At 40.8% G+C, this 26,697-nt stretch overlaps 1 protein-coding gene across 5 annotated transcripts; it reads left to right on the forward strand.

The window, feature by feature from the left end:
* The first annotated feature begins 2,964 nt into the window (after positions 1-2,964).
* On the forward strand, positions 2,965-18,992 carry RAP2C (RAP2C, member of RAS oncogene family). 5 transcript variants are annotated; one of them, XM_046673374.1, is made up of 4 exons: positions 3,004-3,119; positions 4,652-5,406; positions 7,970-8,282; positions 16,483-18,992. In XM_046673374.1, exons 2-3 carry the CDS (start codon positions 5,134-5,136, stop codon positions 8,246-8,248), a joined length of 552 nt encoding a protein of 183 aa, XP_046529330.1. In that variant the 5' UTR covers positions 3,004-3,119; positions 4,652-5,133; the 3' UTR covers positions 8,249-8,282; positions 16,483-18,992. The 5 variants fall into 5 exon arrangements, with proteins under 5 accessions (XP_046529333.1, XP_046529330.1, XP_046529331.1 ...); XM_046673375.1 differs by lacking the exon at positions 3,004-3,119 and adding an exon at positions 4,128-4,283; XM_046673376.1 differs by lacking the exon at positions 3,004-3,119 and adding an exon at positions 4,352-4,368.
* The last annotated feature ends 7,705 nt before the right edge of the window (positions 18,993-26,697 follow it).

The following is a 26,697-nucleotide window of genomic DNA, read 5'->3' on the forward strand; positions in this document are numbered from 1 at the left end:
AAAGACGGAGCACACTACGGACTCAACTTTCTGCTAACTCGGAGGCACCTTCAAACCAAACAGAAGGGAAGCGCCTGGGACGTGGGTAGAACAGGGCTTGTTTTTTTTCCCAGGACCTGGAAGGTGAGAGGGCTCACTTGGAGGGTGGAAGTGAGGGAAAATCATCCGGAACAGTTAATGGCTCCAGGGATCGAAACTGAAGGAGTATAAACTGGGAGGGAGGGATAAGAGAAATGAACAACTGGTGCCTGAAGCAAACTGTTTAGCACTTTAAACTTGTGCCAACCTAATTGCAAAAAACAGATTCTGTACCTGTTACTTACATATTCTGCATATAGTTTCTAGCCTAAGATTTCTTCACACTACAGTAAACATTGGCTGTGTTCTTGAAAATGATTGCCCAAGCAATAGTTACTTTGGAGCGGAGGTTGATACAGTATTAAAGGAAAAGTTCTAAATCTCAAGGGCATACTCTAGAGAAGTTACCCTCCCCCATCTTTGAGCCTTGGGAGTGGAAAGTTATTATTTGAACAGTTTACATTTACTGAGCAGTTAATGTTTGGAAGGCTAAGTGCTTTGAATGGATTGTCTCATTTCTTCTTCAAAGGAGTCCTATGAGCTAGATACTGCTATTATGCCCAAGTTTACAAATGAGGAGTGGAGATCTAGCTGGCAAATGGCAACGTAAGGACTGTTGGACCGTGAAGCCCAAATTCCTTCTATAACGCTACCCTGCGCTTGTTAGTCCTGAATATACCCTAAAGCGAGTAACAATAGCTATGAAATACTAAAATCAGTAATACTTAGGGTGAGGTTATAAAGAAACAGATAAGATCACACCGTGTTGGTAGAAATGTGAATTGGTGGGATCTTTCTGAAGGACAATTTGGCAATACGTACTAGAAAGATTGTAAATGCAACTACCCTTTGTTTCAATTATTGAGCTACTAGAAATTCACCCTAAAGCGGAGCCGGCAAAGATGTATGTGGAAGATGTTCGGTATAAAGAACTAGAAGCAACCAGTGGTCTTCAATAGGGAATTAGTTACGTAAATCATGGCTTAGCCGTTAAAAATCACTAAGTAGATCCACATGTTCTGAAATAGAAAAATCACCAAGATATAGTAAGTGAAAAAAGCTAGATGCAGAATGGTGTGTATAATGGAATTACTTTGGTAGTAATTTAAAAAATACATATAAAAGATGATTTGATAGATATACTAGCATATAAATAACATTTTTTTCCCTGAAAGGAAATACAGGAAGCTTTTAACAATAAGTACCTTTGGAAAGAGTAACTGAGTTATTTTTGTGCCATTTGAAGATATTTGGGCTTTTTAAGTTGTGTTTTTCTATGTTCGCTGATTTTTTTAAAAGTAACGCTTTATTAAATTTTTTAAGTAAAAACCAAATAGCTAGCATTTATTGAAGATACATGACGAGCGAGGGACTGTGCTAAGCATTTTACATGTAATACTTCACTATTTTCTCACATTAATCACTAGCTCCACTTGACAGGTGAGGAGTGGGGGGGCTCAGACAGGTGAAACCACTTGCTTGAGGTCCCCAGCTAGGAGGTGGGGGGCTGCAGCGTCAATGCCTGTCGGCCTCAGTTCTGAGCCCTTAGCTCTCGACGGCCGACGGCCGGGCTGTGCTCTCCTAATTGCTCTTTATACTCCCATTGCCTACGGAAAGGAAACTGGCGAACAACTGGAGTCTAATGAGATAATAGACGGGAAAATACTTTTCTAAGTATAGAGATGTTTGAGGGGGTCAGGACAGGGCGGGGAAAGGAGTTTATTTAAATTGGCTAGACCTGTCCTCTGACCCCTCGACAGTCAGGAGATTGTTTTTTGAGGAAATGATGAACACCTTTCTTTTTTTCTCTTTTAAAAATATTATGAAATTATATTTATTCCTCCTTTTCCCAATAATACCTGATCATTGTTTAAAAATTAAACTGAGGGGCTGGCCCCGTGGCCGAGTGATTAAGTTCGCGCGCTCCGCTGCAGGCGGCCCAGTGTTTTTTGGTTCGAATCCTGGGCGCGGACATGGCACTGCTCATCAAACCACGCTGAGGCGGCGTCCCACATGCCACAACTAGAAGGACCCACAACAAAGAATATACAACTAGGTACTGGGGGGCTCTGGGGAGAAAAAGGAAAAAATAAAATCTTAAAAAAAAATTAAACTGATATGGAGAAATGAAATTCCTCTCATAATACCCCTCACTGATAATTCATGACTTTGTTTCAGGTTTTAATGGCTATATAACTATGTATTGCACACTCCCACATATTTTACGTAAATGGGAGCAACTATATATTTGTTCAGTTATGTTGCTTTTCTTCAGCTTTACAGTATATCTTGGCCATCTTTTCATATCAGCTCTTACAAATCTCCTTTTCTCTTAGTAACTGCAGAGTATCCCAGTTTGTGAATGTACACACACCTTATTTTTTAAATCGTCTACTGAAGGACATTTAAGGTACTTCCAGTTTTTTTTTCCTAAAGGCTGCTGTAACGAATCCCCTACCTAAGAAAGTTTAGAAGGATCTTCAGACTGAGTGTGACATTTGTCAACCGTGTAGTTAATGAGAGCGACCCAAGAGGACTCTGCACCGAGGGGAGAGTGCGTTTCACTGTGTGGAGAACCGAAGAGCTCTCCCCAAAACACTTTGGCCAACACGTTCGGAGAGATAGGAGTTGCCAACAGGTGGGACGACCTCAAAAAGCAGAGCTCCCTATTTTGATAGTTTAGTAATAGAGCAGAGACTTGCTACAATTGCTCAACACTGATTGCTGGATCAGAAGAGGAATTTCCCGAGTCAGTTACAAGCAGGGCTCGTGCAGGGCTGTAGATTCCATCAGACAGTCTGGAGACAGCTAGACAGGGAGATGGGCAGCAGCGCTCCAAATCGGGCAACAGCACGTGTGGAAGGAGCAGTGACCTATGGGGAGACTCATAACTCATAGACCAAACCTCTTCCAGCAGAGGGCAGTGCCTCAAATATCAGGCGGGACTCGGGCCAGCTGGAGCCAGAGCTGGGGATTTCGCTGGACAGATTGCACCAGCCCTAGGCCGAGGAGAAGCTGAACTAAACTGTCCTTCGGATACTGTAAGTGACATTGGGGAATACTCAGGGAGAGAGAGAGACACAGTGGAACTTCACACTACCGTGATTTTCCTGTTTTCTAATGTCTAACAATTTGGGTTTGGTAATAAATCTCTTTTTACATAGTCTGGCCATTAGCGATTGCAAGTAAGGGAATTGGGAGTAAATTTAACTCGACTGGCCACGGAGTCTCTCAGGTTTCTGGGTGCGTACTTGCATCAAAAAGGCAGTGACGTGCCTAAAATATAACCTAGCCGTCTCGCCCTAGGGCCCTGTGGATCTGACACAAAGTTTACAAATAGAAAGTTAGCAGAGGGAAAGATATGTAAGAAGTAGCAATTTTATCTAAAAATAGAAGCTTAGTGTTTAACACTAGAGTCCTTTGCTTTTGAATTTCAATGACTGTGAAGGATGGCTGTGAAAACAAACTTTAAAGTGGAGGAGCCAGCCATGCAAATTGCTGTGCATGCAGATAATGAAAGACTGGAGGAGGTTGGTCTGCAGGCCTAAACAATGTCCAATCAACTCCTCCCTGAATGTCAGTCACCTTTCCTGCTGTGTAATTGTTGGAATCCAATAGGGGCAAAGCTGAGTTAGAGTACCTCAGGGTCTTTTTCTAATCCTGTTAAGAAAGAAAAGGAGTGACTTTGGCATTTGCTGGTGGAGGCAAGGCAGATTTGCCAGATGATAAAAGTACTGTGTGTGTGTTTAATTATTTGTTGGGGACAGCTAAGTAAAACACGCCACGTAGGAAATCAGAGCGATAGGAAAGTGTGAGGGTAGTTTGCACGCGTCTCCTAGAAAAATATAAAGTGGAAGAAATACCAACAAAGAGAATAAACTTTCTTGGCTGTTTTATTTTCCCTGCCTCTTCTAGTCCAGGAATGTCTGGCGTTCTCCCGGTCGTTAGATTATTGCTGGCGGTGCTGCACCGGCCAACGAGCGGATCGAGTCCTCGGCCGGGCTGGGGGCGCCTGAGACGAGGGGGGGTTTCGGAGGTTTGGGGGTGGGACTGGCGGGCGGGCGGGGAGAGGAAGGACGCCGGCGGCTCGCAGACAGGCCCTCCGCCAAGGCCGTCGGCCGGACCCGAAGCCGTCCGCAGCCACCGTCCGCCGCCGTCTCGCTCAGCAGGGCGCGGCCCCGCACCACCGGGCTCACCCCCAAGAGGTGGGACTTTCCCCACCGGAAGTGATCGCGTCCAGTCTCGGGGAACTGGGGCACCTCAGCCAGTGTGTCAGAGAAACCCTTCCGGGTGTGTGCTGGGGGGGTGGGGGGGTGGGTGAGGCAAAAAATAGGTAGGTTCGCCCGCAGCGCCAGCGGCCGCCGCCGCCGGCCGGCCCCCGCCCCTTCCCCTGTGCGAGCGCGGCGCTGAGACGGCGGAGCGGCGGCTGGCCATGGCCTTGGCGTGACGGCCTCCCGGCGGCCGGGCGGGGGCGGCGGCCTGGTCCAGGTGGGAGCGGGGGGCGGCGCGGCCGGGGCCGCTCGGTGGGGGCGGGGGGCCGGCGGCTAACGTGCGCCCCTCTCGCCCCTCACAGGCCGGACGACGCCCGCGGCAGCCGCGGCGCAGAGCCCCGCCCGGGCGGCAGCGACTGGAGCGGAGCCCGCAGGCCTGGGCCGGCTCGGCGTCCCGAGCAGGAAGCGGGGTCCCGGGGCCCCTTTGTGTGCAGGGCGGGGGAGGGGCGCCGGGCAGCCCGCGGGCCCCGCGCTGCGCCCCCCTCCCTCCGGGGGCGCGTCTCGCCTCCCCCCTCGCTGAGCGGCGCGGCGCCCTCCTCCCCGCGCCCCCCGCCCGGGCCTGGGCTCCTATAGGAAGGGCATCGCGGCGCCTCCCCACCCCGCCGACTCTCCGCTCTTCCCCTCCCCCGCCGCAACTTCCTCTTCTTCCCCGCCGGGCCCTCGCCGGCTGCTCCGCGATCCCTCCCCGCTTCGCCCATTTCCGCCCACCTTCCGCCTCCCGGCCGCTGCAGCGAGCGGGTGTGCTCTTCCCTCCCTCGGGTAGGAGTCGGTGAAGGTGAGCCTCATGAGGGAATACAAGGTAGTGGTGTTAGGGAGCGGCGGGGTTGGCAAATCCGCCCTTACTGTGCAGTTTGTCACCGGGACTTTCATTGAGAAATATGACCCCACCATTGAAGATTTCTACCGCAAAGAGATCGAAGTGGACTCTTCCCCCTCCGTGCTGGAAATTCTGGACACCGCAGGAACTGAGCAGTTTGCTTCCATGAGAGATCTCTACATCAAAAACGGCCAAGGTTTCATCCTGGTTTATAGTCTGGTTAATCAGCAGTCTTTTCAGGTAACCGAACCAAGTCTTGTAATTTGTTAGAAAGGGGTGTGGTAATCCGACGTTTACTTCTGGTTTGCCTGAGCCGTGCGTTAATGACTATGTTTTGCTTCTGAAAGTTAGACATGGTGCATTTTTGAGGTTACTCCTGGCACGGAAAAGTATCGGGTGGTTTCTATAGAGAGTACTGAAGTCACAACCGTCAACAAATATTTTAAAGTTATTTTTAAGTCAGAGAAAAGTGAAAAAGAAATAGGTCAGTCTGTGTCTATTTAGCCTGGACTAGAACCTTCTGAAGTTGCTTGTTCAATTCAACAAGTATCGATTAATGTACTCAACAAAACGACATTTAACAGATAACGTCGGGTAAATAGAGCACTTTGGAAGGACAGTGATTTGGAGCCGATTAGCTGTTGCACAGACAACTCCTCTGTGTCTGCTTGTTCCTCCTCCCCCTCTCTGTTCTCACCCAAGTTTCTCAGCCAGATTCATAAATCTGAGTGCTGCACCGTGAAGAACTCAAGACCTGCCTTCTGGGCATTTTACTTACTTGCTTGGGGCGGGTGAAGGAAAAGTTGTGAGTTGAAAAGACTAGTACCTAGAGTTAAGAACCAGCAAAAATTTAGAATGCTTCTCCTTTTCTTCAGTTGATCCAAATTGTTTCTGATAACATTGGCTTTTTTTATAGAAAATATGAGGATCTGGGAACATTGAGCAAGCGCCGATTTCTAACCCCGGCTGGGTGGCCAAACTGGAGGTGGTCCAGTTTCTTTGGAAAAGCTGTCCTGTCCTTCATTGGGAGACAGACTGAAGGTTTAACATTATTTTAAGAGAGGCAATAAACGTTGCTATTTATTCCTTGAAAATAAATAACCTCATATTGACCCATTATATTGACCTCCATTGATTTAGGAAATGGATATTTTTTCTGCATTTAAAGGTATGCACTTAATGTTGCTTACTTAAGAGACATTAAGTGCTTTAGCCAATCCAATGTGCTAATTCCACTTTTTTTTTTTACTATTTTAAATTAAAGTACTACAGTGAACTTTTCCAGTAACTTGATGAAGCAACTTCAGGATTTTTTTTTTCTTTTAAAGATAATAAGCTCTGAGTAAATGAATCAAAGTTATTGTGAGCAAACTGAAGTTCGTTTTATGTAGGCTGAAATTCCAAAGCAATAGTATCATGAAAGCATTTTCCCCCAGAAAGTCCCAGAGTCCTAAAGGTTCTCTTTGACAGGCATTTTCTTTCTAAAGGCTCCTCCAGAGATCTCTTATTCTATTAGCTGACTCTCTTGAGGCTGAAAGTCTTTTGAAAGGTTTTTCATAAGATTTCCATTATATCTACTTCTGTTCTAGACATAAATAGGGAGTGAAAAACTGCCATTATTTCAACAGAGGCTTAAACTCTTTGAAGCCCCAATGCCATAAATTTAGATTCTCCGCTGAACCTGTGTTTCCATAAGGACACAGGGAAAAGAAGCTTAACCTAGAAAACTGAATTGATACATGATGTAAAAGAATGTTGCAAATATCAAATAACTATGTTTTTGTAAATTTCTGCACTCCTGTTTTTCCTTCATCCTGCTTGTGCATATTCTGCTTACTGTCACTCTTCAAATTAAACAGGGCTTATATTTAAGTCAAACCTCTTAAGTTATCAAACATTTTTAAAAATTTTAATGTTACGATTAAATCTATAGTACTGTCTTAAATCAGTACTCCCCTCCCCCAGAGTTGATGCTAATAGAGAATTGCTAAGGCTCTTATCTTTTGTAATGAATTGTAATTACTTAGAAAAAGTAATACACTCGGGAGAAAATCCAAATTGTAAAACTGAACGCAGGCAAAGAAAAGTATGACTCCTTCAAAGAAAAGTATACATTGTCCCTCCCAGGAGCTGCTCCCTGTTACAATAGTTTCTAGGGTATTTAAGTGTATTTTAAGGTGTTTGATTTTACTGAGATAAAGATGTACCATTACATTTAAAATGAAACATTGAAGTGTATGAATCTGTTTTTAACTTTGGTCTTCTAGGCACAGCACAGTGTTTTTGTTCCCACCTCAAACCCTTTCCCTCGAGCGCTCCTGCTGAATGGCTAGGAATGCATAGATGCCAGGAATGCATAGATGCCCGGAATGCATAGATGCCCGGAATGCGTAGATGCCGCAATCCTGTGCTAGGATAACAGGTGTCACAAGGAGTGGTGACAAGCCAGCAGGTTAAAGGAGATGGCCACAACCCTTATGTACGAATGGATTCATCGTATTTGGGAACTTGCTTTTAAAATCAGTATAGACTAGGGGAAAGAAATGATTCAGTGAGTCCTAAGGTTAGTGTGCAACCTACATTTGACATTCTTGACAGAAACCCTGCAGAGGTAGTCTGTGGAAATGGTCTAGTTCCGACTTCAATGGAGAAAATGATGTCTTCCCTATTTGGCTGTGTGGTTTTATTTTGGATTCAGCTTTCTGTACTCATTGAGGATGACTTCTTGTGAGATGGTAATACTTCTGTTGTGGTTATGCAAACAGCATAATGTTTTTCTTTCTCTTTGTGATTGTTTGGACAGGATATCAAGCCAATGAGAGATCAGATTGTCAGAGTGAAGAGATATGAAAAAGTCCCACTAATCCTAGTAGGAAATAAAGTGGATCTGGAACCAGAAAGAGAGGTTATGTCTTCAGAAGGCAGAGCTCTGGCTCAAGAATGGGGCTGTCCTTTCATGGAGACATCGGCAAAAAGTAAATCAATGGTGGATGAACTTTTTGCTGAGATCGTCAGGCAAATGAACTATTCATCCCTGCCGGAGAAGCAAGATCAGTGTTGTACAACTTGCGTCGTCCAGTAAAAAAGATAACCTCAATCATGGCCATACCGAGCAGGTTAGTTGTTGATGGAACTTTATGAGCCAGAGAGTGTTTTGCTTTCCACCAAGTATGACACAAAACTGGTCAATATCAGTACACATTAAGCTACCTTAAATTTCTTACTTTATTTTTAAAATAACATTTCCCTTAGCCCAAAATACTCAACATTCAGCGTGGAAAATCAAAAAAATACGGATAAGCAAAAGGAAGGTAAGAAATTGCCTGTATTCCCATCGACAAGATTTATTTTTTAAAGTGAATTACTGTTCTTCTCTCTCCTTGACTGATAGCATTCTTTTGGGGTGGGCTGAGTTAGGGGATAATCCTCCTTTTCCCTGTTATGGTGATTCAGTGTCCAACGTGCACAGGAGAGCATTCAACAATGATTTCAGAAGATGATTAGTTCTGTGTTTTCTCTGCTTTTCTATCTTGGGCTAGAGAGCTACTATAATTAAAATCATCAGTTTACTAATCACCCAAGTGCTTGATTTAACAGGACGACTATTTAATCGAGTTCATCTGGACCTTGCACTTGAGGGACTTAAGTGACCTCTGATAGTAACAAATTATAGTGCCACAATGTACCTTGACTTCCTTATGAATATGTGATCCAAATGAGAATCTGTTAAAATCATCTGTGGTGTGTTAGAAGGGACAATCCCAAGTGCTCAGGAAACATTTCTATTCGGTTTAATAAATAACGGACTTAATAAGAACAATAACAAAAGCTTCAAACCTTTCATTGAGTTAAATGATAATTTAATAAAAGATTTTTAAATGAATGAGTTTTTGAAAAAGTAAGATGTAAAACTGAGCATTTAAAATGAGATTATTTTATTCATATCATGATCTTTTAATCTAGATTATAATTGGGCAGATACTGTCACTTAGTAACACTTAGATAATAAGATAAAACAACCAATATTCTGGATGCCTGAAGCCACAGCAAATTCCACACTAGCCTGACGGTATCAGGAACGGAATTGATTGTTTTGAGCCAAGACGGACCTCAAGTCTAGGAGGCAGTGTTGCAAATGGCAACAGGCATTTCACATCGCAGCGATGATTCCCAGTCAAAGGTCTGGCTTTGTATGTGCTCCCTGGAGAAAAGACTAACGGTCCCTAATTTATCTTTTCAGACAAGATCTCTTGTCAGATAGTGTCATCTTTGAAAATGAAGGATAACAACAGTGCTTTATTCAAAATGCTTTCACTCATCAGCTTTTTAGCATACCAGAATATGATGAAAACCCATTTATTTTCTTATACCTAGCTACAGCTGTTATCTTATAATGTCACTGTTCAGACTGTAGTCCAGCATATGTTTTGTTGATGGCGTCGCACTTGCGTATAGTCTTTTGAGGCAGGAACAGGCATATGTTCTTGCATATAAGTAGGTGATTGAGTCCCATGTTCTTGCTTCCACAGTCTCTCTTAAATTTTAAGCCAGCTTCATATTTGACCAAGTTCTGTGTGGTGATTGCATCTTTACCATTTTGCTCTATTTCTGTCTGACACTTTTAACTAGACAAGTGACATAAGTGTACACGTTAGTTTTATCATCTTCATAAAAAATTAACCAGGGGCTGGCCCAGTGGCATGGTGGTGAAGTTTGCACGCTCTGCTTTGGTGGCCCAGGGTTCATGGGTTCGGATCCCGAGTGTGGACCTGCACATCAGTGGTTCATCAAGCCATGCTGTGGTGGTGTCCCACATACAAAATAGAGGAAGATTGGCACAGATATTAGCTTAGTGACAGTCTTCCTCAAGCAAAAAGAGGAAGATTGGCAACAGATATTAGCTCAGGGCCAATCTTCCTCACACACACACACATACACACACACACACAAGAAACTGGCTCCCACGAAATGTTCCCAGTTTTCTTTCCATCATTAATGTAGACATCTATAGGAAGTAAACAGAATAAAATTGATCTCATACATGTAGAGGGCCAAATGTCTCAGTCAAATTGAAAAATGGATAATTTCTAAAGCTATTTTTAAGTCTTTCTTATTCTGAGTTATTTCTGAGTTTATTTCATTTTGCAACTTTTGTGATTTAATTACTTGTAATCCATTTGGTTACCTACAGGAATGAATAAATAGATTTTTTTTTTTTATCTCGAGCCAACTATGTTTATATTTTTGTTAAGTAATGTACTGAAAATCAGAAAATATTAATACCAATGATTGCTCATTTTTTATAATAATGGGTCAAATTACCTGTGTAGTTTTTTGTTTGGTTTTTATTTTGGTAAGCAGAATATGCAATTGAAGGTATGAGCCTTGAAATAAAATATCTAATCAGCTGAATTTCTGAAAATATTAAAGGGAGTTCCCTGACCAAGATCTTTCAGAATAAAGCACCCTATCTACAGGGGTTTTTTTTTCCTGACGTCAAATAAGATGAAACTGATGTGTTTGAGAATCTGTAATCTGAGGCCTGTAACGTTTGTGGTTGTGCTTACTATTTATCTAAAGAAGTAGGTGATGGATTCTGAATCCTGTAGCTTGAGTCATGGAGCTCTGAAGTCTGTCAGTGCTAGATCTAGACCGAAGATAAAACTGCAAGTAAAGGTGATTTGAGAAATGTTTGACCTTAATATTTAGAAGAGTCCCTTGTCCAAGTTAGCAATAATAAGACTCAAATAAGTCAGAAGTCTGTGATTACTGTAAATTGGTAGCTCTTAATTGAAAGGGAAAATTTATTAATACTCTAAGAATTGCTTCTGATAATTTCTCACATGTATTTCTTAGCACCCTTCAATTTGGGTCACCAGTCTCTTGCCCAACACCTGTTTATTTGCATGGCTCCCAGGATGGTTTCCTCGGCTTTCCCCCTCCCACTGGCAGTGATCTTAGTGTAAGCTTGGAAGCAAGGCCAGATTCTTTATGTGCTGCTTTCGTGGCTGGTTTCCTTACTGACCTGAGGAGCCTGCCATCAAGTGCTTTGAAGGACTTCTTTTACTGCGCAGCAGCAGTATCCTAGAAACCCGGGTCAGTGTTGCAGCTGTGTTTTGGTTGTATTAACTACATCATAGCTCCTCTGTATTGGTGTACATAATTGACACTTGGCTGTTTTGGTATACTGTTGTTGAGAAGGATGGGTGTTTTGTTAATAATCTCATAATACTATAAAAGAAGTAAATCACAGTGCTGTGGGGGTTCAGGGAAAGGAAAGACCACATCCAGTCAGAGCAAGTTTCTCAATATTCTGGGCTCCTTGTTGTGGAGCTGTCCTGTGCATTGTAGGATGATTAGCAGCATCCCTGGCCTCTACCCACTAGAGGCCAGTAGCATTCCCCTTGCCCCCCAGTTATGATGAACAGAAATATCTCCAGACATTGCTAAATGCCTCCTGGGGGCCAAAATGTCTCCTGGCTAAGAACCACTGAGTTAGAGGAATTGAGGAGCAGTACCATTTGAATCAGGCCTTGAAGAATGGGTAGGATTTGCAGGGATGGGGGACGGGGAGAGGTGATTCTAAATAGAGGGAATGCCAAAAACGAGCAAGATAATAGTCTAAAATATTCTGCTGATTCCCTGAAAAGAGGGTGGGAAGTGCAGTGAAGTTATCCCTGAAGTGTGACAGTTTGGTAAATACCCTTTTGGCAAATAGAAATTTTTTAAAGATTATTTTTCAAGAATTTCTTTATCTTAGCCCAGTATTGATGAAAGTTACAAAAAAAAAAACAAAAAACAGGAGTGTAAAAGGCGTTCTTCACTGTGGTTTGAAGGTCTTCTGCAAGGTTTTACCCTGTGTCAATCCGTGGATTATGGAACGGATTCTCCCAACGAAAGTAAATGGTGCAAAAGAGTGCCCAACACGAGGACTCACACTGAGAGAACAAAGATCATTATTTATGTCAGCCTCAGTTCATTATATGTCAGCCTGAAGAAAAAGGGAGATTCTGGATTCAAGACTAGCACATCATTTCACGTGGCCGTAGAGTGCCTGGGATGTTAACAAAGGCTTCTGAAAGGCTGAACCATCCATGAATGTCATTTTAGTCTAGCTGGCCTTAGTGTTTCTAAAACACAATGGAATTGATTAGCATTTTCAGGATTTTTCAAAATAAAAATGTGGGATCCGAATTGTTTCTAATCTTTTTCTCCAGCTTTTAATTAGATATGATATGCCAGGGACTCAGCAATTGTGAGGGGAAAATCATGAAAATTAAATCACATCGTGTACTTTAATATGCTGGCATTTTCTTATCCAAGTTAAATATTAATCATATCAGTAAAACACTAGGGTGGAATTCTGTTACAGAAGTTACAGTTTAGATAGATACTTCCTTTTTTTCCCTGCCCTATTTTGCATATCACTTTAAGTGGGGAAAATAGTTTATTTTAAATGCTCATTTGTCAACTAGTTCACATGCTGAGCCAAAAGGGAGCCAGCGGCCCTGAATGGAGAGAAGAGCATACTTTGAGGGGAGAGTGTACCACGAAGACCTGCAGTGGACCTGGGGTCAAAGGGCAGAACAGAGTTGCCTTGTCCCTTCTGTCCCCCTAATTCTCCCAGACCGTCACTGACCCCACCAGGTTCGTGGTTTGGCACTGTTCAGAGTGGATAGGTGCCTAGTTAGACCTGCTCTGGGTGTGGAGGTGTCTGGTGATTAGAATGACTCTTTGTATATCTGTTCTCTCTCTAATTGCTTCCTTTTAACCTCAAGATTAGGCTTTTATTACAGAATGAAATGCATATGAGCCATTCAGTTTTACTCCATTACCTCTCTGGCTTAGAATGAACCATCAGTAGAATTAACAAAAATTGCATCACAGAGTTGGAGAATTGCCACTGAGGAAGTATTCTAGCCATACTACAGGAAAGATTCTCCTTGTGGGATTGCTTCTCAGTGGAATTCTAAAATCCAGAAGATAATAGCACTAAGAAAAACTTAAATCCTGTCAGCCGTTGGAAAAACTTATCAAAAACATACTCCCAAATTCCTTTGATTATCCACAGTCTTAGTAATATTGGATTCAGAAAAAGCAATTTAGGGTTGAGGGGAGCAGTACCCTACCTGGTCTTAATTCAAAGCTAGCCCCTGGGGTCAGATCATTGGGCTCACAGGGCTGCTTATTATCGGTGGACACGGTCGTACTATGTGAGATTTCAGAATGGAACTCATCATATTAATTTAAACTTAGAGAGATTTTAGGTCTCGGACATAAGAAAAATAGCTTATCCTTTCTACCCTGGGTTTACCATAAACATCTAGGGCGTGCGTTTTCCTTAAAGCATGCTTCCACTTCCATTCAAGGATTCTATGCCATAAGGTCAGCTTTTGCTCTCTGTGTTTAATGTTTGACAGGTGAGCACTTTTAGTAACCTATTTCTCCCACTCTGCCCCCCAATAGGCTTCATGAGAATTATGCAAATTAGAATAGAGAAAAGATATTTCACAAAAATGTAACCTCTATCAACAGAATTCTAGCCTAGTGATTTGCTAATGTAACTAGTATTTTACTTGGATATGAAAATGCCAAGTAAAAAGTGTGAAGGGAAATTCATTTTTGAAAAAGTTCCTTTGATTAAATCACCAGAATATTACATCTAAAACTGGAAAAAAATTAAAATTGATTATGACTGCACATTTATATTTGCTAAAAAGAATGCTAGTAAGTACCATTGTGTTTAGAAATGGTAAATCTAGCTAAGCAAAAGACATTCATAAACTGCTAAGCCTTTCAGGAGCCTTTGTTAACATCCCAGGCATTCTGCTGCCACATGAAATGATGTGCTAGTCTTGAATCCAGAATCTCCCTTTTTTTTCATGCTGACATAAATAGTGATCTTTGTTCTTTCGATTCTGTGTTTGGTGCTCTTGTGTACCAATTTACCCCACTTGGGAGATCCTATTTCATAATTTCCTGAGCAAAAGGTTTGGACTGTTGTTTGGGACTTTTTTTTTGTACTCTTCCATAACAAAATCGAATTAGAAAAAAGTCAGACCATTTAAGCAAGAGTTTGAGCAGAAGCTTCTAGAGTTAAGATTTGTTCGGTGTCTTGCTGGAAGCGTGAGAGGGAGGACAAGGATCACTCGTGTTCTGTCTCACAAGCAGTGAGTTAGACTTTTGCAGTGTGTCTGGATGTGATATCCTGGGAGTTAAAAAATATGAGTTTGACCAGCAGCCTTTAAAGCTTCTGGAATGTTTTTTAAATGAATGAGATGTTAGTACACTGAAAATTTTTCTGTCACAGTGTGGAGCAATAACATTTACATTTCGCATTCTGTGAAATTCAAATCTGGGAGAGATTGTCCTTTTTGCTTAATGCAAGCGTTTGCTTCAGGATTTATTACTTCAGAGAATGAAAGTTTATTACTCTGTTGAAAAGTAGCTGATATTAACACTTCATTTGTTTAATGGTAAGCCTGATACTAATATTGTTGAGTCTGACCCGGGATTTATCTATTTCTCTTGATTTCACTGAAGTGTTGTCATCGTGTTTCAGAGTATAGATGGACCAAATGTTAACCAGGTTGTTTTAGAGGGTGGGAAATAATGCATATGTATCACCTTTTATTTAATGTAGATTATGGTTAATAAGCTGGTTTGTATTCTTAGTGTTTATTTTGGCTAGAAGTAAATAATTACTACTTCCTCAATTTGATTTCAGAGAATGCCTGAACTATTAAATCATCACATATTACAAGTCTTCACTATTTAACAGACATCATATTTCAGAATCTCAAACTATTTTGAAAAATTTGGATTAAAATTTATTGCAAACTTATTCAAATTAATTAAGGAAATTCTAGTCTGCATTACTGAAAAGTCTTCACAATGAATTGCAAATATAATGAAATACTGTTGTGTTCAAATAGGTATAAAAGTTCAAATAAGACTAAAGAGAATATAAAGATCTTTAGTCTGGATATTAAAGACATAATCCTGGTCTTCTAGAAATTTATAACATAGTTGGGAAATGAAAAAAATACCTGACATTTGCATACTTTATAAGGTACTGTCACATGTTACCTTATGCGATATTTACCACAACCCTGTGAGGAAAGAATTTTTATCCTTATTTTAGTGATGAGGACTTGCCCAAGCTAAAATAACCAGTGTCCTAATTAGCAATTCCTATTAATGCAATAAAGTTTTAATTTTAATAGGAAGAAAAATGTCTCTATAATAATTTCCAAAGAGGCAAACTTTTGTTCTCTTTTTCCTAATGTGTTTAGGTGGCAGAATTTCAATAATAGTGAGTGGAGAGATGTTATTTAAAAGTAATCATTTTTATGATAGAGCTGCTAATAAAGAGTTCTCGCAGGCTCTTTGGGACACTGTAGAAGTGGCGCTGTCAAATGAAATTAAAATTAGGCATGCATAAACATCGGTAGAGCCCTCAGATGATCTTAAATTGGTTTCACTTGGCATTTTTTCATGGTTGCAATTCTATCCTTCGTTTCTGGCTTTATTTAACAATTTTTATCTTTTATATTAAAAATATATATAATTCCACTCCCCTAGAAGCTATTGGATGATCCAGCGCAATGAAAGGACATGGTGTGGGAGTAGACAGATCTTTTTCCTTGGTATTAATTAGAAGGGCGGAAGTCTATCAGATGTAGGAGCAGAGACTGAGAAATCCTAACCCCACCAGTTCCCGTGGTGGGGAGGATGTCCACAAAAGGGCAGACCAGAGTGGGAAATGTGAACTGCTGTTGTCACCTAATATCTAACCCAAGTCAGGGCACCCAGCAGACGCTCAGTAGCTAGATCTTGATGGAATTACATTTTCTTATTTTAAATTCTCAAGAAAAGCTAAATTTTCAAAAAGTTTTGCATACTGTCAAGTTAGCTCATAATTAATATGCATTTAATTCTAATACAGTTTCCCATTAAAAATATGAAGAGATCAAATTCAAAGTAGAAGTAACGTCTGCTACTTTTATACTGTAAGATCTTTTAAAGTAAGAGCAGTTTTAATATTGTATAAAGTCTAATAATATTTTAAAAAATAAACCAGAGTAGTTACACAAAGTGTATTGTATCCGATGCATCATTACAGTTTCTAATGACTTTTTTGGACAACAGAAAATTACTTTTTAATTTAAACTGATGGGGAACACAGTGAAATTCCATCTAAAGATCGTTATTCTGGTACAACTTCCATATGTATATAGATCTGTTGTCAGCGTTGTCATTTTAAACTGTAATCTTTATTTCTACGTTTTTATGACATTTTTATCTTAATTGCAGATAAAACTCAGAGGAAATTTGCACAGATGCTGCTTTGGAGAACTTTACAACCTGGGTTGCAGAACTGAGCCTTGGTAAACCTGTCTCTCTTACAGCATGTTGCCATACATCTAATTAAGTGCATAAGGTCTTTGGCCTTCAAGCTCCATCGACCTTAAACGGGAATGCTTAGCACGTTTACCATACGTTTAAAATCTGTTCTTTATCAATCAGTCCTTTTGTAGCTTTCTAAGTTCTTATTGATGGCTAATATGCAAGAATTAATTTTTAATATTTTAATTGATTTCTTTAATCAGTTTCTCAACTTGTATTTATTAAATACTCAAACTCAGTATTACCTACTCAATGCCTTTTAAAAGAAAGTGATAATGGAGAAAAAATTGAGCCTTAAACAAATGGTTACTTCTGTATATTACCTCGCACCAGTGCTTCATTCTATTTGTAAAATCTTTCTCCTTTAAATGGTTGGTTAATACTTTGAGACTTTGTTTACGTGTGGCAGTGTTGTAAAAAGAAACTAAAGATCATAATTTACCTGTGTGGATGGAATATCCCTTTTCTTCAAGTGTAGTTTGTGATGTGTTTTTTGTAATTAACATGTTCTGAAAGTTACAATTGATATTTCAAATTGTAGCACGTTTAGCTGAAGAGTTAAGCGTTTGATTCCATTAGGTTTTCACATGTGTTAATCTCATTTACGGCATCAAATTGCAGCAGTAACATTTTCCTTTCTGTGAAGTTCTAAATTTAGTTATGACCTACTTAGCAATGCCTTTGAAAAGGGATATTGTATCCATGGTAAATTAATTGTATACCCAAACAGAGATAGCTCAGCTTTGCCAGTCAGGCTTGTAATTGACATCTAGTAGACTTCTGCACATGTAAAATTGAATTCAAATAAAATCATATACACTTTCTAGTTCTTAATATTTGTCTTTCTGAATAATAGTTTAAAGCAATATTTGTTAAAGTTTTCTTGCACTATCACAATTGCTTTTTAGTTATTTCTCAAGAAGCATGTTTGTAGTAGAGACAAAAAATCTGTGTAACAGGAAGGAGGATAGCGCCAAGTCTCTGGGCTTTTATTTTTTGTTTTTGTTTTTGTTTGTTTTTCTTTTTCAAATGTGCTTCTAATAGCCATTGCCTTCCATGTTGTTTACCTAATCAGCACATTTTGTCTGAATACTTGAACATTTTAACAGTAACACAGGTATAGAAACGGAAAGGAAACTTATAAAGAGTAATCTTTTGGTTCAGTTTTAACATCATGACAATGAGCGCTTTTTCTAGCAATGATTTTTAAATTTTGTAAATTTGACAGTATTTTGTTGTTGGTTTTTTATTTGGTTAGTCGCCTGCTTTTAATTTGCAGAAGTTAGTAACTGCAGCTCACCTACTGCACCAAAGTTCTCGATTTTAGGAGCCCAGCTTTAGTCATTTGAACATGCTTCTAAATAAAACAAAACGAAAAACCAAAACTATACTTTTAATCTACAATAATAGCTCAATAACTTTGTCAAGGAAAGCTCTAATATATGCAGTGATGGTTTATGGAAGGGTGTGGCAATTTTAAATTTATATTGTGTGTGATGTTCAAATAAAGTGATATCTACATTCATGTGATTTATTGGTCAGCATGACCATTAATTATTGTGTAGAAATTGGTTAAACTTTGATTTCCTTTTTTTAAATCGTGTTGCATTTGATTCCTGATCAAATTCCCTCAAAGTGAACTCTTGATCTTAGATTTTGAATTTTGTGGTGAGATTGTAAGGGTGGAGGCAATTGAAACATTGTTCCTTATTTATAAACTGCTTGAAATGAATACTTAAGTTTGCACTTTAATACCAAACTTAAAACCAAACACTCACTTCAAAGTCGGTTAAGTGATCATGGTTCATCATTATCAGCTGTGTGAAATTTTAAAGGAATCAAATAATTCATGATGATTTAAATTTTCTGCAGATACATTTTTTTATATAGTGTTTCTTTCTTACCGACAGTTCTCATTCTCTCTCTCTGTCTCTCTCTCTGTCTCTCTCTCTGTCACTGACCTCAGCACCAAATTTAACTTGAATTCACTTAGGATCACAGGAATCAGGGGAAAGTGATTAAAGGTGGTTTCTCCAGCACATTTTAAGAAAAGGGACCAAAAGTTATTTTAGCTTCCACAATAGATTGCATGTCAAGTTGCTTATTAGGATAATAAATTAATATTAAATGCAATATATGTCTTGTCTTTACTATGGCATCTGTTTAGGAGTTGTTCAAATCACTGCAGTAGGGCTCTGCAAATAAAATCATGTAACCTATTATCATGGATCTAATGTACTGTAACTTTATCAATGAAAGGTAAAAAATCTCGAATAACAAGTACAAACATTGAACAATGACCTATAAAGATTTGTAAAAGTAAAATTTTTCCAATAGATTTCATTCTTGTCATTTTGTAAGACGATCCTGCAGTCCACCTGTTTGTAACTTTTTTAATAAAATAGACATCTGTATTACTGAGGTTGTTTTCTTGAATTATTTGGTGAATTACCATTTGTTCTAGATTTGCTAACTCGTAAATCTCTTTCTCATAAGTGAAAGTCATAACTTTTTACCAAAATGATAATCTGTGTTGTAGTACATGTTTAAAGAAGGTAAACATTCACTTGTGTCTTTATTCACCATTCTGCCATATGTGGGGAGAAACGGATATATCCTAAAATGTAATATTTAATCAATTGAATAACTTATAAATAAATTAGAGATTATAAATAATGAGTAAAAAAAGAATAACATATGACTTGTCCCATATGAAGAGAGTGGCCCAAATTGTCCATGGATAGGAGCTTTCAGACAGTGTTAAGCAATATAATTAAATTTTGAAATAATGAATTAAGAAAATTCAACACAATTAAGTTATCACTTTATCTAGCGAAAGGTTTTGCCAGTCACTTTAATTCACTAACTCCATATTTTTAATTGGTTGAACTGAATAGATTTTCTTAACCTCGATGTTTTTTAAACCCATAATCTTTTCTGTGAAGGTGAACAGTTCTTTCCGTCCTGACATAGAGGAACTGGACTTTTAAAAAAAATTGTAAAAATGGGGAGGTTTATATAGCTGTGTCATAGCATACAGAAAACATCTTATTGTTTATTACCATTGATTTTTGTTTTTTAGTTGGGCTCCAGACACCCCATATATGCTGTACTAGATGCTGTCCTTGAAGTCCAAAAACCCTTTTCTACAGTGGAGGCACTCATGATTTCAGGGTCCTCCCCCTCTTCATCCAGCAAGGTCAGCATTTGTAACCAAGTGAATAACAGAGGGAGAGGATGAGAGGCTGGAGTACGGTGAGAGCTAAGGGATACTAGCCTGATGAGCCAATCAGTGTTGGATATCAGCTGTCACAGCTGCATCACCTTTATCTCTTCCCCTTCTCTGCCCTCCGTCATGTTGTTCTTATCTGGGGAGAAAACTTCTTCTAGTCTTCACCCTTCTCCAGGATATGGCAGCCTGGGGTCAAGATCCAAGGCTGTAAGACTTCTTGTTCAGATTTAAAGCAGGGGCAGTTTTTCAGATAAGCTCCTACTTTCGCATGTATCTATCTCATTAGAACCTTAGTGCTATGTGGTGGTTTGGACTTACTGTCTCCATTTTATTGATGAAACCAAGGCTCAGGAAAGTTGTGACTTAAGATCTTAAAGGCAAGATCAAACGATTAAAATGTTGAGAAAGGGTCTACTGGACAAATTTTAAAATAAATTCATTATTGGATGAGTCAAATGGGTGCTATTAAAATTATAAAGCTCATGGAAACAAGGTAAAAGCCACACAGGAAGAAACAGCTGTCTTCAGTCAGTGTGACAGTCCATAGGTAACAAAATACTATGGGTCCTATTTAAAGGTAATGTGTTTGTTATATTGCTAAGAGTTTGTGTAAGACATAAGCTATTTTCATTATAACTATTTTTCTTTGGAAAGGCAATGTCTTAAATCAGGATTTGGCAGCATTTGGCTGCCAGGCAAAATCCAGTCCAGTTAGCAGTGCCAAAACAACTGTAGTTAGATTTAGCAGCTGTATCCTGAATCCATTGCAGAGCTCAGCTGCACCTTTTTTCTCCCTAAACTTATAGTTTGAATGGAGGACCAGGAGTGCAGCTGATCCCAGACATATGTTTTGTCAGCAAAGAGACACTACTCCTGTGCTTATAGGCGTTACTCTCTATCGCGCAGGCTGCCTCACTCCCAACCTCAATGGTCCTGCCATTGTATTATAATTTGTGAGTTTTCTCCCATAGACTGTGAGCTCCTTCGAGGTAGGGCTTTGCCCGTCACCTCCCCATCCTCAGTGCTTATCTCCAGTGCATTATAGGCACTCAATAAATATTTTATGAAATTATAGTCACAGGATCAGTATGGCAGGCAGATGGGTGGTTCACTCTTTAGAAAATCCTAAGCCTGCCATTTCCTACTGGCCTTCCTCATTTATAGCATTTAGGTAGCATGGGAAATACGTTTTCTTCCCCCATCTTCCTTCATCCTCTGTAGCACTGTTTTTCTTTTTTGCTTGCTTGTTTTCCTTTCTGTTTTTGTTTATAATAGAAGTAATTGTTTCTAAACTCACTTCCAACAGAAATGTATACCATAGAGAGATGGTCCATGCAGATATACTGTAAATATGGACTGAAGGGCCTTGAGTCCAAGATTAAATTCTCCAAGACTCTAGGGAGAAGAATACAATCAAGAAAGACTATTTGCTGCCGGTGGCTGGATTTCCTCCGCAGTAGATTCTGAAGCTGACCCAGACCTGTCCCAGCCTCATTCATACGCAAGTCAGAGAAATGTTCATATTGCATTCAAAAACGTCTCAAATACTTCCCCTCTAATAAGCCAATAATTCCTGTTCTCCCTGCAAAACCTCAGGTGACTCCCCACCCGCACCCCTCCAGTCATCCCCTAGGCCTTTCCTTTAATCCTTCTTCCCATTCCCTCGTTGTACCTACCAACTAATTTGTACCCCATGTAACCAAACTCCCCCCACCCCCTCCCTTTTTTCTGTACAAAAGATAGTTTTATGAATAATGAAACTAATGGAACTAAAATTTTTTGCTCTGGTTCCCCCAACCCCAAGACTCAGTCTCTAAATCTTTTGACACCAATAGTTTGAGACATTTTCAGGTTGTCCTTAAACCAATAGAAGGTTATCAGCCCCGTCTATGTGCCTCAGTGTCAGTGATCTGTGCAGTCTGTCATGTAACTGGAGCCTCCCGGCTGCCCCAGCAAGCCCTCCAGGAATTGGCTCCTGAGGCTCTAGATACTTTTACTCATGCTGTAAGCCACAGGGAATGCCCTGGACTTAGTAGTTTGAAGCTCCTACCAGCTGCTGTAGGGTTTAAAGTTGGGGGGGGGGGGGGCAGTACCAGGGAGGGAGGGACTTAATTAAGCCATGCTGAACTTTTCTTGGAGCTTGAAAGTGGACAGGTGTTAAATCTACAGTTGAGAAATAGAAGGATCGCTGAGGGTTCTGACTCTTCAGTAAATCTCATTTTGGGGGTTCATTGTTCCTCTGTTTAAGAGGGAGCCCGAGGACGTCCTGATACCAGTGCGCAGTTTTCTCTGGTGTCCTGTGGTCCTCTTTTGGACACTTGTATGACTATCCTTAGAAAAGTCCCAGCTGAAGTGCAGACATTATGCCATTCCCCAAGATATCTCTACGAGTGTTTTTGGTCCTTTGCTCAGGTCCCAAAATACACAGAAATAAATGGGAGGGGTGGACATTGAAATGGCAGACGCAAGGCTTTATCATGCTGCTTGGTTGGGAGCTGAGTCTATGGCAGGTCCCTCCAACTGCTATGGCCTGGAGATGGAAGCCCTTGGTCTCTAACCCAAGAGAAGTCTTGGCTACAGGGCTTTTGCTCTCCAGCTGGCTAAAAAGCGTAGCTGCAGTGACCTAGGAATGGAAATCTGACCCCAAAAAGAGCGATTTCCCTTTGACAGTAAATAGTTGCTTGGTGAGGAGGATAACTATTCTAGACAGAAAAGGAACAAGAAGATCAGTGCCTTCATTTACTGAGCTTCTAAGTATGTGCCAGGCACTGTGCTATGAGCCGAGTTCATAAGAGGAATGTGATATGGCCTTGTCCTCGGGTGGAGCTTACGTTCTAGCCTTGGAGACAGCCTTGAAAGCAATAATTATGAGGCAATGGGATGTATGCTCTAACATCAGCATGTACCAGATGCCAGGGAGCCCAGAAAAGGGAAAGGATGTGTTTTCCCTGTAGAGGTCAAGGGAAGGTCAGAGAAGCTTGCCTTGTGAATTGATTCTTGAAGGCTAAGGAGAAATTTGCAGGAAGGCCATTTCAGATAGACTTTAAGGGAGAAGAGTGAAAGGAGGTGTGGAGCCCTGAATGTGCCTGGCAGACTTGGGAGACCTTGAGTTGGCAAGGATAGCAAAAGGGACAGGCCGGAATAAGAGTGAGAAGGAGGGGTGGGAGATGAGGCTGGAGAACAGCACAGGCTGGAATGTGAGGGTCTTGTGTGCCCTACTGAGCATTTGAGGAGTTTTCCTGGCAGCGACAGAGAGCTACTGGCAGGCTGCAGCAGAATGGCAGGAACAGAAACGTGTCTTAGAAGGACACCAAAGGGAAGGAGAATAAACTGATGGGGATCTACCTGGGGCAGTGAAACCTGTTAGGAGACCATGGCAATCATATAAATGAGAAAGAGCAAGAGCCTTAATAGGGCAAAATCGCGGAGAATGACGTGATGGTGATAAAGTGGCCCCAAACATGGACTCAAGTCACAAACCTGATCATATCACATTGTTCAGCTTAAAATTCTCTCTTGCCTCTCCAGGATCTACTGCATTAAACAAGGACTTCTTGCTGGTCCCCAAACAAGCCCTCTTCATTCCCCCTTCTATGCCTCTGCAGGAGCTGTTCCCATCATATGCAATACCCTCTCCCCAACCTCCTCCCTCCAGGGAATTCTTACTCATCTTTAAGACAAAACTCATACATCTCCGTAGATCCCTGATTTCTCTCTCATTCCTGTCAGGCAGAGATACATTCTCTCTCTCTCTCCCTTCCTCCCCCCACCCCCGCCCCACCCAACTGTTTCTTTCTCCCTACCTCCAGCTTGGATATCACCCAGTGAATACTTACCACTTTATTTCAAAATGATCTATTTACATATCTGTCTTCTCCAAAAGGCAGTCAGCTTCTCTTAGGAGAGGAATGGAATCTTTTTCACCAAGCACAGCATTAGATGTGACAAATAAAAATGGCAAGTAATAGGATATATTGGAATATATGAGGAAGCCGTTTGGTGTAAACCTAATTCGGCCTGACCTTGTCTTTCCAAAAGGGCCTGACCCTGGCCGTTGAGCCTGCATTGTATATCTGCTTAGATAATCCCTATGGCAAGAACAAAGGCCCTTGAGATAAAGGTGCAACTTCCCTCCGCCTCCCAAAATTGGCATTTCCTTAAGAATTAAGCGTCTTTCCTTAGGCTAGGAACTGATTGCTGCGCTCACCTGTGACCACTCAGCTCGAGACAGTAGACTTGCCTCCTGCTACGCCCTGCCCTCCAGGATAGCAGACCCACTACCTGCTGTGTTCATTAAGCGCTGTGCCGACAGGGCAATCTTGTGACTATTGTGGGAGGGACATTTCAATCATATGTGAAACATCCTGTTTGGGGGTATATAACCACTCTGTACACCTCACTTCTACGGTGCAAGCCCCAGGCCATGGTCCTCAGATTTTAACTCAGAATAAACTCTCCCAAATTTTCATTTATAGATTGATAATGGATTATTTTCGTGGACAGAGGCATGGAAGGATTCAATAAATGCTGAGTGGTTAAGTTAATTTCGGTGGTGAAACTGACGGAACTTGATGTGATTGTTGGTTATAATGAAGAGAGGGAAATAGAAACTAAGTAGTTTCTGGCTTGGCTAACTGGACAGTCCTAAGTAATCTAGTTTCCACTCCTGACCCACTCTAATCCTCCCTTTACAACACGGCCAGAGTGATCTACAGATGTAAACATAATCCTGATTCTCCCCCAGCCTAAAGCTCCTCAATGGCTCCTTATCGCTATCAGATTTAGTCCAAACTTCTTAGCATGAGCTGGCCCCTACCCGCTTATCCATCCTTGTTTCCCACCACTCCTGTCCTCACACCTTTCCCTTTAACATCAAATGGCTTTGGAGTTTCTTGCATACACTCTTACGCCTTTGCTCATTCTCTCTCATCCACCTGAAACTCCTTTCCCCTTCCTGGCCTATCCACTACTCATGCGTTGAAATTGCTTGTCTCCCTTTTCTAGTAGGTAAGCTCTAAAAGGGAAAGGATTATGTCTCCTTTACTAGTTACCTCAGTACCTCTCATAAAGCAGATGATCAATAGAGATTTGTTGAACTGAACTCAGCTGGGTGGCTGGTGATACTATTAATAGAACTGCTGTACAGCAGGATTGGGTTGTCAGAGTAGTTGGGAATGTGGGGGGGGGGGGGGGGATTTCAGCCTGGGGCATGTGGAATTGCACATGCCTAAAGACGTACAGGTGGGGAGGTACAGTGGACAGTTTCCACGATTATCTCCAAGGACAAGCCTCTATCTTGTGCCCATTCATGGAGTGACGCTCTTAAAGCAGATCCAATCACTGTTTCTATTTAAGCAGAGTGATGTCAGCCTCTGACTTACATCAATACCAAATCCACACCCAATGCAGAAAAGTCAGCCAAGTCAAATTTCTAGTCTTCTCTGCCTCTGGCTCTGTGCCTGAAGGTGGGGAGTGGAATAGGAGGATAAAGACTTGTTTTCTTCCATCAGCCTCCACTGGGGCCTTAGCCAAAGTCAAACAAAGCTAATATCAGGATTTCTGATCCCTGCAACCCTTGCAAACTAGATGAGTAAATTTCCACCTCTGTCCCCAGATCAACATACTCCTCAGTCTGTCACTGAGTGAATGAGTATTTTCTCATCTTTTATGTGGGTATGCGTATCAGTGCCTAACTATCTTCATTAATGTAACAGAGTTAAGAGCCTCAGCTTCCTATTAAGGTTTCCATGGACGCATTAGAAACAAATATACCCATTGCCTTTGGCAGGGAATTCGGATTCTGATATGTTTGTTTATTGCTATTAGAAAATAATACATAGCAGTGTTACCAAATCAAATGCAGGGCTTATTCAGCCTGTAGAGGACAGTCATTGTATAGAACGCATCTGTACTGTCTAGCACGGGATTTCATCTTACTGTGTATTGTTCTCTGAATGTGTCTTATTAAGACACCCAATGATTTACATTGTGGAAATATACCATAGACAAGACAAGGCAGCTGCTCCTAAAAGGCCTTCTTTGACTCACAGAACAGGACTTTCCTACACCTGCAGTTCTGCACTTAGCTACCTCAGGAGCTTTCTGAACACCTAAGCTTTGGATCTCACCACAGCAAGTTTGTTTCTGTCATAGTTTTTCAAAATCCTAAAAAAAGTTAGCACATGGAAGGAAAGGCCATTTCTCTTTTCCCCAAATCTCGTGCTCTCTGGGTATCCTAAAGCAGGTAAATAAGATATAATTTTTTATTCTGATTCTGTCGTACTCTGTAAAGGCATATTAATTACCTTGTAACCTGTCTCCTCGATGATCTATTGAAGTTAAATCACATGGCCTCAAGGTCAAATCAACCACTGTACTTCTAGAAACCAATTTGCTGTTCATCTTTATTTTCAACTTATTTGAAAAAAGAAGAGTAATGGGAAGGACAAGCCTTAGCTTTAGCATTCATGAAAATATACTGCAAAGCTATAGTACTTAAATCAGCGTGATACAACTGTAAGATTGAACAGATCAGTGAAACACAGGGATAATCCCCCCAAAAGACCCCTTGTTCATATAACAATATATTATAAGAAGGTATTAAAAATATGTGAGGAAGTGAAAAATTATACAAGAAATGGTGCTGGGTAATTAGTTAACTATTTTGGTGGGCAGTCACTTAGAACTTCAGCTCACAATACATATATCAATGTAAAATCCAGAAGAATGTAAAAAAGAAGTATGAAAAACGAAACCAAAAACTATAGAAATCAAAACCCAAGAAGACTATTAATCAGCTTCCCTGAGAAGGAAGAACACTGTAAGTTTCAAAGCAATGGAGGAAATAACAAAAGATAAGTTTTAGATTTAAATAGATTTTTAAAACTTAG

Source organism: Equus quagga, chromosome 10 (assembly GCF_021613505.1).
Source record: "Equus quagga isolate Etosha38 chromosome 10, UCLA_HA_Equagga_1.0, whole genome shotgun sequence".
Taxonomy (NCBI): Eukaryota; Metazoa; Chordata; class Mammalia; order Perissodactyla; family Equidae; genus Equus; species Equus quagga.